The sequence below is a fragment of the Ruditapes philippinarum genome, unplaced genomic scaffold (assembly GCF_026571515.1).
Source record: "Ruditapes philippinarum isolate M1 unplaced genomic scaffold, ASM2657151v2 ctg8928_1_1_1_1, whole genome shotgun sequence".
NCBI classification, from domain to species: domain Eukaryota; kingdom Metazoa; phylum Mollusca; class Bivalvia; order Venerida; family Veneridae; genus Ruditapes; species Ruditapes philippinarum.
In genome coordinates this window covers 24,485-39,912 of record NW_026853753.1, presented here as the reverse complement: position 1 = coordinate 39,912, position 15,428 = coordinate 24,485, and the positions used below count along the sequence as shown (strand labels likewise).

The window sequence follows — 15,428 nt, the reverse complement described above, 5'->3', positions numbered from 1 at the left end:
GGACTATCTATAGCTCCAGCCATGCACATCTTTATGTGATTAGCGAATTTTACATAATGGGCTATGGCTATTTAAAACAATATCATCGGTCTTGAAAATGGACATATAACATTGAGGTTTGTTGATGTTGATTTGAATTTGTCAAATCAATATATAGTATTTTTACGCCAGTTGGTCCACCCACTCTAGATTTAGGGACCACTTAATAATAAACAAACAATAGATTCATTTGACAATAATAAAAGAATGACACTTTATTTTAATTAACATGTAAAGAGAAATGGCCATTTCAGTAGAATGTCCAACAAGGTGGAATATTTTGATATCAAGAATCAAAACAAATATACAGTCAAAGCTGTGTTAAAGACCACCTCTAAATAAAGATAACCCAGTAATAAAAGGCCACTTTTTGATAACTCTTTCTTTGATAAACTGGAATAACATAACCTCTAAATAAGGACCACTTGTCTATAAGGGCCACATTTTGTCTATCCCTTAGGTGGCCTTTTTTCACATGTTTGACTGTATATTGAAAATTCTGCTGTTTACACTGAATTATTCCTAAAAGAAGAGTCATTGCTTTCATACACTAGGAAATAAACTTACAGTTGCTGACTAATAAATTTTTTTAAAGAACTCCACTGTTTATTATCTGCTAATTCTGCTTGTTAATTACAGTAATGGCAGCTGTGACAGGAGGAGAACTATCTGATGAGGAATGGTTAGTGTCGAGAGCTCGAGCCTGTTTTAAGGCTGATCCTTATGCTGCTAAATCATGGATGCTAACAGCAAGAACGCTCTTCCCAAATAGCTTTAATATACAGGTAAATATTGGTAACCAGCTTTACCAAGTCACCTTCTGCTTATAATATATCACATGAATAAAGTCAGGAATACAGAAAAACCTGTAATAAACAACATCTATGATTTAAAAAACCATATTGGATTGGAAAGAAAAGAACAACAACACAAAAATACCTATTACAAGAGACTTCCAGTTGGGAGAATCACTTAAAAAAAAGGAGGTTTTTGAAGGAGAATTTGACTATAATCTCACTTTCATTTTTTGCTTGATGGTAAAACTTGAAATTAAAGAAACTCATTGAATTAAAAATTATAATTAAAGTAAAATCTTTTGAAAGAATATCAATCTTCAGATATCATCTTTTCTTAAACTTTCCAATGTAGTAGAAAGAGTGAAAACAAAATTTGTCATTAGTTTGAAGCTAGGCAAACATACACATTCTTTCTGTATGACAAGATTTTATCTTTAGCCATTTAGTTTTAATAGTTTTCAATATTGAAGTCAGATTATGAAGTATGAACTGCTCTATATTTGATGCTGTTTAAGACTTTTATACAAATTAAGCATTTTTAGAGTTTAAAAATGCATAAATGATGCATTTTTTATTTCAGTTTGAAGCATATAACCTAGAAAAGCAAGCTAAGAATTCCAAAGAAGCTGCGAAGCTCTTAGAAAGTTTGTAAGTTGTCAATATATATTGACATTTACACTGCTGGTCCAGAAGTAATTTGCCTTTGCTATTAGTATAGATCCAGGCCTGCCTGCACATCAGTGCAGTTTGACATGGTTCTATACTGTTGGCTGACAGAATTCATATTTTTTATCTTGATGTCCCTAAATGGACAATTTCAAAAATGGTGGAAACTGGACAAGTTTTTTGATTTAAGAAGTTAAACAGGTTAATGCTGCATGCCTCCAGATAAATTTAAAATTTAGAAATATGTACTACGATTTTAGGAAAAGTAAAATGATTCAAGTTTCAAGTAATATTTTACATATTATGTGCGGTTAATGACTGATTTTTCAGTATTTACAGTAAGCGCTATTTATGCATTTTGGTTATTTACGTGGGTTGTAAGTGTCATTGATAATGTTAATTGCTTCCTTCTAGTTATTTCACAATATTATACATTCAAATACATTTTCGAAATTTTCATGAAAATTAGGGTGAATCTGAAGGCGTGCTGCTTTAAAGGTTAAAATGATAAGGTTGATGGACTTAAAGACATAGCTGAAAGATAGGTATACAAATCAATGCTAGATGTTTGTTTCTAGTTGTTGTAACCCTGATATGAAAAAAAATGTGCATTAAATCCTTTACTGATTAATTAAATTTTAAAGTGAGAAAAACACATTTATTTTCATTACAATTTTGCTACTTTCATTTTCAGATATTTGTTATTTCCCGAAGAGAGGCGACTATGGTCCGAAGTTCACAGTATACTAGATGCTCTACAGAATGAGACTGCCGATCAAACAACAGCCTTTCTAACAGGTCTGTACTGGTCCTAACTGCGTGTGAAAATAATCATTTGTTATGCAGAAGCTCTGGAAACTTACTCTTGTTTTATTTGAGACTGTTAGACTGAGACTATTTGAGTGTCTATGTAGGTGTGTCCCCGGCTGAATAGTTAAGGTCATTGACTTCAAACCACTTGCCTCTCACCGCTCTAGGTTTGAGTCATCCCAGTGTCTTAAGATTTTTCATATGAGAAAGTTATCCAGCTATCAGCTTACAGAATGTTTGTGGTTCTATTGGGGTACCAGTTGTTTGTGCCTGAAAAAATGCATGTAAAGGCACCTGAGGTCTTTAAAATGTCCAGATGGCCCTAGTTATTATATATTTGTTGCAATAAAAAACCCATAGCAACCCAACTAAATCATGCAATAACAATGCTCTTTTTTATTCGCTTAAATAGGTGTGTGTGCTTGCTTTAAATACTGGTTTTGAAGGTAATCTGTTCTATAGATTTTGTCATTATATGACAGGATTTTTATATGCACTTACAATGTTCATATTTTGTTATTGTAGAGATTCTGACAGCTATACCCACGCAGGTACAATGTCAGATGTTACTGAGTGTGTCAGAGAAGATTTCAGACAAATTAGAACAGTGCCGTCTGCTACTGTTGGCATTGAAGAAATTTCCAAACTTGGTCAAAGAGCATGGGGTAAAGTTATTTGAATTTCAGATTTACTTCATTAGCCACATTGACTACTAATCTATATTTTGACTTCATGTGCTTGAAGATAGTACTGAAATAAATTGGGAAAAAATTACCTTGTTTCTCAAAAGATATGTAATGTTTTTTTCTGGTTCTTTCTCAATTAGTCATGTTTCTTATCATTGATTATAATAGTGATGAGTGGCTTCCGTGGTGGTGTGGTTAAGGTGGTTGACTTCAAACCACTGGCCCCTAACTGCTGTGGGTTCAATCCTGACAGGGATTTTTGTATTCTTTATTTTGAGGAATCTATCCAGCTAGCTTACAGAATGTCGGTGGTTCTACTCAGGTGCCTGTTTGTGCCTGAATTAATGCATGGAAGGGCACCTGAGGTCTTCCTCCACCAGTAAAGCTTGGAAGTGGCCATATAACCTATACTGTGTTGGTGTGATGTAAACCATCCCCCACTCCACCTAAAAAAATAGTATGCCAGATCTAGTAACAAGCTTTCTTGACCTCAGATGTCAAAAGTATTAATCATTCCAAATTCTGTAACAAAGTTTTTGCATAAGATATAATGTAGTGTTCTTGTTATAACCCTGATCCATATGGAGTGAAATCAACTTCTCATGTAATTCTATAAACTGGTGTCAACATTGAAAATATTTTATAAATATATTTTGCTTCATTAGCCTGTGTGATGCATCAGATAAGTCTTGTTGAAGCCAGATCATTTTTATTTTCAGAGGAAGTTAGTAGACACATTATTATCAGCAGAGACTCACGCTCAGTTCCAGTCACCTGTTAACTGCTACAGAAAACTACTGGGTGAGTTCATAGACAAACTAGAATATTTATCTTGTCTAGTGGTTGAAAAGTACTATAAAATGGAAGTACCATATAGTAGATAATTGTTCAGGAAAATTGTAAAGGTAGCAGTGATTAGTTCTAAAAAATTGCAGGTTTATTTAAGTATTACTGTTGGTTGAGTTCCATCTAACCAATGATTTTGCTATTTGAGAAAATATAGATTCAAGCATAGTTAGCTTTTGAGTCAGTCATAAAAAAAAAGATCCAGAAAAAAATATTAAGAAGTTGATGAAATTTAGAACGAAGGTTGAAAGAAATGACATAATGAAATGTATCCAAGTATACATGAAATAAAAACAATAAATGCCCGCTATGATTTATATATGTTTGTTGTTTACAGTATGTGACGTGTTACCATTGGTACTAAAGAAAGGTAGTCAGGTGAAAGTGTTGGCCAATGATTTATATGTATGGTTACAAAAATGTGTAGAGTTCTACATCAGCTTTGTCACACAACCCCCACCTTCATCTCATGAACCTACAACTCCATTATCACCTGGTATGTATATTTATATTAACAAACATGTCTTGTTTGTTCGTAGATGCTTGCTATTGACAGTTTTAATGTGCCTTTGTTAAAGTATATTATATACTGTCAGGGCTTTTTTCCCTTCTATAACAAGGACCGGTATAGGGCTGCTTCCCTAAAAAATCATGCAGTTTTCCCCAAAAATTGAACTTGCATTAAGTATTTTCTTCCCCTTTTGCAAATATACAGTGTAATTTTTCCCCAAAATTAAGGGCTGGGCTGCTTCCCCAACCTGTGAAAAGAAGCCCTGACTGTAAGTGAAATAAAGATTGCTTCATTAAATATTTTTATAACTCTTTGTCAATTTTTTACATGTCAAGCCATCAACTTTTATCATTTTGTACTAAGAATTTAAAAGGTATGATGTATGTAATGAACCCAAAGTATGTGACAGACAAACATTGTATTTTCGGTGGAGAAAGAATTCAATGGGCTATCACAAATAACCAAGTTTATATTATCAATTATTATATATGTTAAAAAAAGCACTTGAAATATGTAAATAAGAGATGATATATTATAGATCTGATGTCACCAACAAAGAAATGTAGACGAGCAAATATCCCAGGCCTTCATGACAAGGAATGTTTGATAAGTGACCCCTGGGCTCATCTTTATAAACTCCTCATCTTCATAGGACAAAATGTTGGCTGGGAAATTGACAAAGATTTCTTTACCAAATCAAGGTTAGACAAGGTTCTAGATTATAATGTCTGCAAATGTATAGAATATCATGTCAGATGTTAAACTTGCATTTCTTTGTCTCTGCACTTGTTGAAAATCTGACATTATATATACAATTTAAATGTGACTATTTCCCTCACTCCAATAAACAAAAAGTGTAATAAACAAAAAGTGTTGTTTTTAAAAAAAAAAAAAAAAAAAAAAAACGTTATTAGGTCTAAAATAAATTGAAAATCTATTTATATTTAAGTTACAAATCTAAGCTGATTTAGCTTTTTTGAACTCTCAATCTTTCTCTCTTTATTCTTGTTTTGTGTTGATAATGACAGGCCTGTGGACTGAGAATTCAACCAGGTCTATATTTAATGCTTTTGAACCCTTATTCTGCTGAATTTGTGTAACAGATTTTCCCTGCTTTGAATTTGAAGCAGTTCATTCAAAGTTCAAGTTGATGGCATAGATGCTTTATGATTAAAGTAAACTTTCATGAAATGTTATTTTTTGTAAATATTTTAAAATGAGCATTCAATATTTATATGATATATAGCAAACAGTTGTGTTTTGCATTTCCAAGTACATGTAAATGATCACATTCGATAACTTTTTACAGAGAGTTTCAGTGGCAGCATATATTAAGCTTGTATAACAGATCTAACCAGGCGGGCTCGGAGTCGAGGAACAAACAGATATTGTATACAACTACTGTGTTATTCCTGGAATGTTTATATCACTATATTTGTAGTGTGGATACAGACATCTTCCATTCTGGTAAGTTTTATTTGAAATTGTCAATTCAATGTTTAATTGATTTAAATATCCTATTGGCGGATTGGCCGAGTGGTCAACACATGGGACTAGTATCTAAGGATTATTGGTTGCATGGGACCATAAGTTTTAACCCCATCAAGGGCAAGCCATTGTTTTTTTTAGCAAGGAAGTTTATTAGCACTAGTTAGTTCCAGGAACGGATTTGAGAGTTTTTCAATAAGCTTAAAGCTTCCAACACAATCAAACTTAAATAAATTAGTATAAACTTGTATTTCAAAAATTGAGCTAATGCTTCAGTAAAGAGCCTTGTAAGACTGCATGGACATTTAAATTGGCCTGGCTCTATATTGGTGAATATATATTTATTCAATAAAATCTTCTCACAAGTACCAGCAAGCTCTGTACATTTCCTTGTCTAAAATTTTATTGCAGACAGTAATGTAAATTTTCTCCAAATAATGTGATTTATGAGAAAATTTATCCTTGACATAGTTTTATTTTACATAAGTATATACAATTTTCAAGGACTGGTACAAACACCAGAAAATCATAGTTGATATTCATGAATATAGTCAATCCTTTAAGAAAAGACCTGTCTAGAAATAATAAAGGTTATTTTTGTTGAAGCATGTTCATGTAAACAAAGTTTTACTGTAATTGATCAAATAGGGAAGTAAAATGGTGGTATTTAGTGACATTTTTTCTATATATGGCCTTTGCTCAAAAGTTGGTCTGTAACATAGGTTTGACTGTATTTTTGGCAGTATTTAAGGAAGCCTATTATATTGTTCAAAGCTTTTCATTACTTGTTTTGTTTATGAACTATATTTACAGGAGGTAGTAACAGTGTTCCCCTGGTAATTATAGAAGGATTTAAGGCAGAACAAGCCAACAATGGTGCTCAGTAAGTTATCATTATAGTGTATAATTTATCAGTCATTGAATGATTTTAAGTATTTCTACTTGTTTGATGCTTTAAAATAAAGTTAACATCTGTTTAAACATCACAGAAAAGCAGAAAAAAATCTCTTTGACTTAATTATTTTACATATATATTTTGTCAAGGTAAAATGAAAAATTTTTAACTTCAAAAAGAGAATGTTCTACCATTTGATACATTTTGTGTAAGTATTTTAATCTTAAATAAATTTCCAAAAAAACAACAACAATTTTTGTCAATATTTTATCATTATTTGTCATGTTGTAAGATTACATATTATAAGTGCTTCCCAGAGACATAGAAAACTTAAAATCATTTCATTGTAAGAATGATACATTATGGTATGGACTTTAGAAACTTGATATGACTATTTCAGACCAGCTGCAAAGAGATCCAAGGCAGAGTCATTGTTACCTCAGGTACATGCCACAAAGTCAATATCCACATCTCAAACTGTCATACAAAATTTCCTCACAGCTTTCAAATGTTACGAGTTACTGAATTCCTCAACAGAATTACAGAGAGGTTAGTTGCAGCTGTATTTAAATCTTAACCTGCTAAATTTCTTAAATAGACTTGTCTGGCTTTCATAAATGGAACTGTCCATTATCAATTTAAGGGATATCAAGAATAAAATTTGGTAAGACAACAGTATTGAGCCTGGTCAGACTGCATGGATATGCTGACAGGCTGTATACTGTTGGCAAACACTGATCACTTTCATTAACAGCAGGTTAAATGCTTATACTGGTTTGACGATTTATACAAAGTTTGTTTGAGAGCCTGGTTTGTAATCATTTGGGTCTTTTAGTCAATATTTTTACCTTGGAAAAATAGATATAAACATATTTTGGTTTGCACTATGCACACATTGCAGTTTTAAACAAATTTGGGCTGCGCCATGACAAAACCAACATAATGGGTTTGCGACCAGCATGGATCCAGACCAGCCTGCGCATCCACGTCTGATCAGGATCCATGCTGTTCGCTTACAAACCCTATAACAAGTAGAGAAACTGATAGCGAACAGCATGGATCCTGATCAGACTGCGCGGATGCGCAGGCTGGTCTGGATCCATGCTGGTCGCAAACCCATTATGTTGGTTTTGTCGTAACGCGGCTCATTTATTAACATAATTGTAAGACAAGTTTTGCACTTTTGATTCTGCTAAGATGTAAATGCCATGTGTGTATATTTTTCAGAGTTTGTAATATTGTGCAATAACTGGAGAATGGAGACATGGAGTTGGATGGGACATTTTCAAACTGACATGTTTCTTTATCAGGTATGTCTGTACTGATTTTGATAAAAAAAATAGCATTATAAAAGGTTGCATTCTTCTTTTGTTCCTTGTTTATTTCAATATGTGTCCTTTGTATGAAATTGTGTCCCTTGTTTTTTCATGATTTGCGTTCCTTGTTTTTTTTTTCAAGATTTGCATCCCATGTTTTTAAAGTGTTTAGCCTTTTCAGTCTTGTATGTATCAAGTTGTGCCCTTTTTACATTGATTTATGTCCCTTGTTTCATATATAATGCTAGAATAATGTTATAATGCTAGATGTACATTATTTTTTACCCTAGGGAGCTTTTCAAGATGCAGTAAGACATCTACAAAACTATGCCATTGGTTCCAAAACTAAATTACAGGTATGATACATCTTTTTTCATAAGAAAAATCATGGACAGGTTTGCGTACCATTTCTGTTTAACAGTTCAATGAATAAGATGTGAAATACATTGGTTATGAACAAAATCAAAGAAGATTTTGAAGTTTTAGATATAAACAATAAGAATCATAAACAAATGATTTTTAGCTCGACTATTCGAAGAATATGAGAGCTATTGTAGTCGCCCCGGCGTCGGCGTCAGCGTCCGCGTCGGCGTTGGTTAAAGTTTTTTGTAAAGTCAAATATCTCAATTATTACTTGAGATATTCAATTGAAACTTACAATACTTATTTATAGTAACAAGGTAAATCAGATTGATAAGTTGGATAACTCTGCCTACAATATTGACAGAATTATGCCCCTTTTTAACTTAGAAATTTTGGTTAAAGTTTTTTGTAAAGTCAAATATCTCAATTATTGCTTGAGATATTCAATTGAAACTTACAATACTTATTTATAGTAACAAGGTACATCAGATTGACAAGTTGGATAACTCTGCCTACAATATTGACAGAATTATGCCCCTTTTTAACTTAGAAATTTTGGTTAAAGTTTTTTGTGAAGTCAAATATCTCAATTATTGCTTGAGATATTCAATTGAAACTTACAATACTTATTTATAGTAACAATGTACATCAGATTGACAAGTACGATAACTCTGTCTACCATATTGACAGAATTATGCCCCTTTGGAACTTAGAAATTTTGGTTAAAGTTTTTTTGTAAAGTCAAATATCTTAATTATTGCTTGAGATATTCAATTGAAATTTAAAATACTTATTTATAGTAACAATGTACATCAGTTTGCAAAATTGCATAACTCTGTCTGCAATATTTGCATAATTATTTGCCCCTTTGAAACTTAGAAATTTTGGTTAAAGGTTTTCAAAGATATTTACTTGAAACTTTACACATGCACTTAGGGTCATAATTGGAGGGTCATAATTGTATGTCACTGACCAAGTTCCATAACTCTATCTTGCATTAAGGCTGATTCATATCCCCTTTTCTACTTAGTCTCTTGGTTAATGTTTACATGCAAGTTTTACATATCTCAATAACTATTAAAGATATTTATTTAAAACTTCACATATGCATTTAGGGTCATAATTTTAGGTCACTGACAAAGATCCATAATTCTATCTTGCATTTAGGCTGATTTTTCTCCCCTTTTTCAACTTAGAAATTCATGGTAAAGTTTTGCTTGTAAGCTGTTATCTCAATAAGTTAACTACTGAAGGGTTTGTGCCTTTTTTGGGACAATTTTATGCATTCATAATAATAAAGCAGTGATTTACTTGATAAAACATCTTAATAACAAGCTTTTGTACCTTTTCTGTCAAATTTATGTATTCATAGGTAATTAGTATTATTATACTCAATAAAAAAACCCTTGTGACATTACCTTCCGAATAGTCAAGCCAATTCTGTATAATTAGACTCTCTCTAAGGCCTATAACATGAATTTATAAAAAAAAAATAGCCCTTTTGTGAACTTAAAAAATTTAACATTATCAAGGCTCTTTTACTATCAAGCACTTAGAATAGTCGAGCGTGCTGTCCTACAGACAGCTCTTGTTTTAAAGAAAATGAATAGGTTCAATTACTTTAACTACGGGACCCAAAATAGTGTAAAAATTCCTTTGCCAGCTGATCGTTCAGAAAATGGTTGGAAAAGAGATGCTTCTAAGTTAGTACTAAATTGATATTCTTCTTGATTTAAATAAGTAAAAACAGTTATATAGGGTTGGTGGTTCTAATCAGGTGTCTGCTTGAGCCAAAAATAATGAGCAAAATGTTCATCCTCAGTTGTCCACCGTTAGTAAAGTTAGAAATTTGTTTTGTTGATTTATAAAGAGAAGATGTGATTAAAAGAATCAACAAAACAAATTATAAAAATCAAAAATAAAAGGCATTAATTATGAATTTATATATTTTCACTTGATATTTTTCAGATAAGACATTCATTGCAGCTAGCCTGTTGTTTCTATTGTCTGAACAATTACTCTGTAAGTTTTCAACCTTTTGTACACCATTGTCAACTTATGTAACATTTTATATGATAGCTTATTTATACACCAAGTTCAATACACATTCAGGCAGTATATTTACAGTACACAAAGTACATATATTGATTGACAGATCTTATCATAATGCTTGAACCATTTTCCTAGGCATTAATCATCAGTTTAGTTGAAAATATGGTCTCTTTATACAAGAGAGAGGAGATTACAAAAAAATGTACATGTATGTAATATTGCATAGTTATTGATGAATAAAACAAATTATATATTGTCCATGGTAAACAGGTTTTTCTCATTTAAGTTGAATACAGAGATGGTTTTTTACACAAGTCTAACTGTATAAATTACATACACTTTTGAAAATAGGAGCTAAATACTACATATCAATTCAACTAAGTGTTAACTAATAAATATCAAATAAAACAGGCAAGATTCCAAAGAATAGCCACAGAAACCAAAATTTAAATATTTAAACATTGAAATAAAAAAAAAAAATTTCATAAATATTTCTTTCGATGTTTGAAAATTATTTCAATTATTTTCTTTTGATTAATGTTATAATGCTTTAATTGGTTACAGAGAGCATGTGAGTTAATACTTGACGTTGTAGCAGCTTTTCCAGTATTTACCCACCAGACTGACAGTCCAGATTCTATCCAAGAGAACCAGTTTGTGTATGGTTCCGGGCGTCATCTTGTTCTGGTTCCCTGCACAGAAGCTGAAATCTTACCTTACTGTATACAGATGCTCATGACTTGCTTCAAGGTATTTTAGGTTTTTTTGTCACCTTTTTAAAATAAAAATAAAATTGTAAGTTTTACCTGACGAAATAAAAAACTGGAGTGTTATCCTTAATCGATACTTAAACTGCAAGAACAGACTTGATTGATAAGTTTAAATTTTATTATTACACATTTTCTGAAAAACGGGTTTTCTTTCTATATTTTAAACTTTGCTTATTTTATAGTTTTGTAAGACACAGTACATTTTCCTTTTTATGTACATGAAATTTGTTTGGAATGCTATTGTTGAAACCTGTTTCAATAATTTTTGTCTTTTTTTTTTCATTTGTTTAGGACAGGGCATTTGGTGGAAAATCTTCAGATTCATTACTAGGACATACTCTAGTCTTACTACAATATGATTGGCCAAATCATGCGACATTATTCTCACAAATCATCAAGAAGATTCAGAAACAAGGCAGCTTTAGCTTTAATCTCTTCTTTAATTACATCATCAGTATCCTTTATATGTATGAATACTTCACTTCATATGATGGTAATGATGTAATACCTTACATCAAATTATTCCAAATGGTGGTGGTGTTGGTAGTTTTCACTCCTGATTACAACAGTAAGCCACATTGAATTTACCAGAGCTCAATGTTCAGCCACTGCATTGTTCCTGGGCAGGTTGTCAAGTAGTTAAATAGTGCCTTCACTTTTGCAAGGAACTGATAATTTCTGTACATGCCAGAGCAGAGGTACAGTCATGACAGTGCGAATGACTGTAGAAACGATTTCTTGATCAATCACAACGAAAGTGACCTGCAGCTTTCCAGAATCAACCCAGGTGTCCGGATTCACAGCCCAACACTCTACCTATTGAGTGTTAGGACAGCTATTATTTGATGGTATTGTATACTTTAAGGTATACTTCATTTGTCAACGTTATGCAGTTATTACAGGCATTAATACAGGCATGTTTCTTCAGAAATATGTTTTTTCCCCATCAGATGTAACATTAGAACATACTTTAATTTTGCATTTGCAGGTTAAGATACATATTGTTTGTTCACACAAAACTAAAAAAGACCATGGTCATAAAGTGCATAAGAAATGATAAGAATATTCACAATTAAGACCACCCTGCAATTAAGACCACTTTGGTCCAGTCCCGATGGTGGTCTTAATTGTGGGTTTTTACTGTATTGCTAATGTCATAAAAGTCTAACATAATTTACAGACTTCACTCAAATGACTTTTGACTTTGACATGATCAAAGTTTTTGATGTATTACATTAGTTTTGAAAGTCATAGTTCAAGCTCTGATGGGTTGAATTCCTTATAGTGCAATGCACGTTTCCTATATTGACCTATAATCAAGTTTCATTATCAGTATGTTTCCTGTCACAGTTTATCCAGATTGCTCTTTGATTAGGGGTTATATCAGGACCAACCAAATTATATACATGTACATGAGTTGTTATCCTTAATATCATGATAAGATGTTGACATTTTGGAAGAATTTTCGTTCATTAAGACACAAGAGGGAGGTAAAATTCATCTGGATATCTTACCCATCAGCACATCTGCCATAGCACAGTAAGTAAACAAACTGATTGGTTAGATTTAGTAGCCCAGAAAATCATCTTGCAAATACACACCTTTTGATATTCTGTGGCAAGAACATGGGGAGCTATTTTACTCACAGAGGCAATGGTGTCACACTTTGGTTAAGACTTTGCATGCAAGTTGGTATTTCAAAAACTACTGAAAGGAATGGATTGAAACTTCACACACTCATTTGTGAGTATAATAGGAGGTCACTTTATAAGGCCAATAACTCTAACCGGGATTTTGACAGAATTATGGACCTTTTTGAACTTAGAAAATTCTAAATTATCCAGACACTTGTTTAATTATCAAGCACTAAGAAAAGTTGAGTGCATTGTCCTACCGACAGCTCTTGTTAAGCATATTTTTAAGCCCTGCCCTAACTACCGTATTCAAATGGCTTACATTCTTGATTAATCTTCAAAATATTCTAGTTGTGATATAAAGGAATCACCGTGATGAGTAACTTATGTGTAATATGCTAATATTTGGTTTGAAAGTAGCCGTGCAATAGAACTTGCAACCTTTGAATTTAAAGACATTCTGAGCAACCAATGAAGACGATCATTTATAAATACTTATATACATTTTTCAAACAAAAAAATTTTGCTGTCACAAAAAACTTGCTGTTCCACTGTTAAAATTCTTCTTTCTTTGTATAATTTCAGACAAAGAACTGTGACTCGAGGGTGAAACAAGGGAGTTACAGAAGATTTTAAGCAGATTGATGGAAAAAACAGATCAAAAGAAGTGAAGAAACCATGAAGAACTTATCAGACAATTTCTTAAAGATGAAAAAGAACATTATTACTAGCTGCTCTAGTGTGAAAAATACAACCTTGAAAGCTGAATGATACAAGTTTTTAAGGATATTTTTTCAAAACTTTAAGCTTTAGAAATTGGGGGGGGGGGGGGGGGGGGGGTTTGAAAGGACAGGGCAGAGCTTTCATTTGATGTCCTTTGTAATAAAAGTACAACATTAAATTGTTGTTGTTGTTTGTTATTATCAATATTGATTTAACATGACTTATTCATTATTTTCATCTATCTGTGCTTTTTAACTTAAAGTATTTGAAATATTCCATTAAGAAGCATAGGTCACCGGTCTTTGACAACGGAGAACTTATATCCTGGCTTGGACATATGGCACAGTTTGCATCCTTGTGTTTTGATTTTGTTTGGTTTTACGGCACCCCCAAAACCCCAATTTTTAAGGTCATTTTTGCGCCAAAACCCGGGAAAATGTTTTTAGCTACCTTTTCCAAAAATGACAGGGTGAGCTTTTGTGATCGCTTTTCGTCCGTCGTCCGTCCGTCCGTCCGTAAACTTTTTGCTTTAAATAAATCTCCTCATAAACCACTAAGCCCAATTTTCATCAAAAACTTCACAGGAATGTTCCTTTGGTGGTCACCTTTAAAAATTGTTCAAAGGAATTTAATTCCATGCAGAACTTTGGTTCCCATGGCAAACCGAAAGAAAAATCTTTAAATATCTTCTTTTAAACAACCCTAAGAGCTAGAGCTTAGATTATTTGGCATGAAAACATCTTCTAATGAGTGTCTACCAAGTTTGTTTCGAATAAAAAGCCCTGGGTCAAAATTGGCCCCGCCCGGGGGGGTTTATTTGATTTTCCCTATATGGCATTATAGTAAAAACTTAAAAAAATCTTCTTTTAAAGAACTGTAAGAGCTAGAGCTAAGATATTTGGCATGGAACATCATCTAGTGATGTCTACCAAAGTTTTTTCAAATAAAAAAGCCTGGGTCAAAAATTGGCCCCGCCCCGGCGGGGTCATTGATTTCCCTATATGCATATAGTAAACACTTAAAAAATCTTCTTTTAAAGAAACTTAAGAGCTTAGAGCTTAGATATTTTGGCATGAAACATCTTCTAAATGAGTGTCTACCAAGTTTGTTCGAAATAAAAGCCCTGGGGGTCCAAATTTAGGCCCCGCCCCAGGGGGTCATTGATTTTCCTTATCATATTGCATATAGTAAAAAACTTATTTAAAATCCTTCTTTTTTAAAGAACCCAAAGAGGCTAGAGCTAAGATATTTAGCATGAGACATGTTCTAATGGGTGTTCTTACCAAGTATGTTCAAATAAAAGCCCTGGGTCAAAACTGGCCCCGCCCCGGGGTCATTGATTTTCCTTATATACATAGCAAAAAACTTAAAAATCTTCTTTGAAAAAAACCCAAATAACTAGAGTTTAGATATTAAGCATGAAAAACATTTTTAAGTAAATTATCTACAAAGTTTGTTCAAATAAAAGCCCAGGGGTCAAAAACTGGCCCTGCCCGAGGGTCGGGTGTTCATTGTTTTAACTATATGTGTATAGTAAAAACTTAAAAAATCTTCTTTTAAAAAACCCAATGAGCTAGAACTTAAATGTTTTGCATGAAACATCTTCTTATTGGTGTCTACCAAGTCTGTTCAAATAAACAAAATAAAAGCCCTGGGTAAAAATTGGCCGGGGGGGGGGGGGGGGGGGGGCTATATACAGTGAGCGACCTCAGGGCCATCATGGCCTCTTGTTTGCTAACCTCGGGTGTTACAAAATTAAAGCAACACCAGGAACCAAATCCACCCCACCTACTAGAATTAAAGAATGCATAGACTCCAGTTATTTGAACCCA

At 32.8% G+C, this 15,428-nt stretch overlaps 1 protein-coding gene across 1 annotated transcript; it reads left to right on the top strand.

Moving 5' to 3' along the window:
• Positions 1–671: 671 nt before the first annotated feature.
• LOC132737732 (integrator complex subunit 10-like) lies at positions 672–13,515 on the top strand. The gene is made up of 17 exons (XM_060725066.1): positions 672–824; positions 1,417–1,484; positions 2,197–2,300; positions 2,838–2,977; positions 3,718–3,799; positions 4,182–4,340; positions 4,894–5,056; positions 5,665–5,822; positions 6,657–6,726; positions 7,139–7,287; positions 7,966–8,048; positions 8,345–8,410; positions 10,386–10,439; positions 11,034–11,219; positions 11,531–11,693; positions 12,682–12,778; positions 13,459–13,515. Exons 1-17 carry the CDS (start codon positions 681–683, stop codon positions 13,481–13,483), a joined length of 1,911 nt encoding a protein of 636 aa, XP_060581049.1. The 5' UTR covers positions 672–680; the 3' UTR covers positions 13,484–13,515.
• Positions 13,516–15,428: the final 1,913 nt, after the last annotated feature.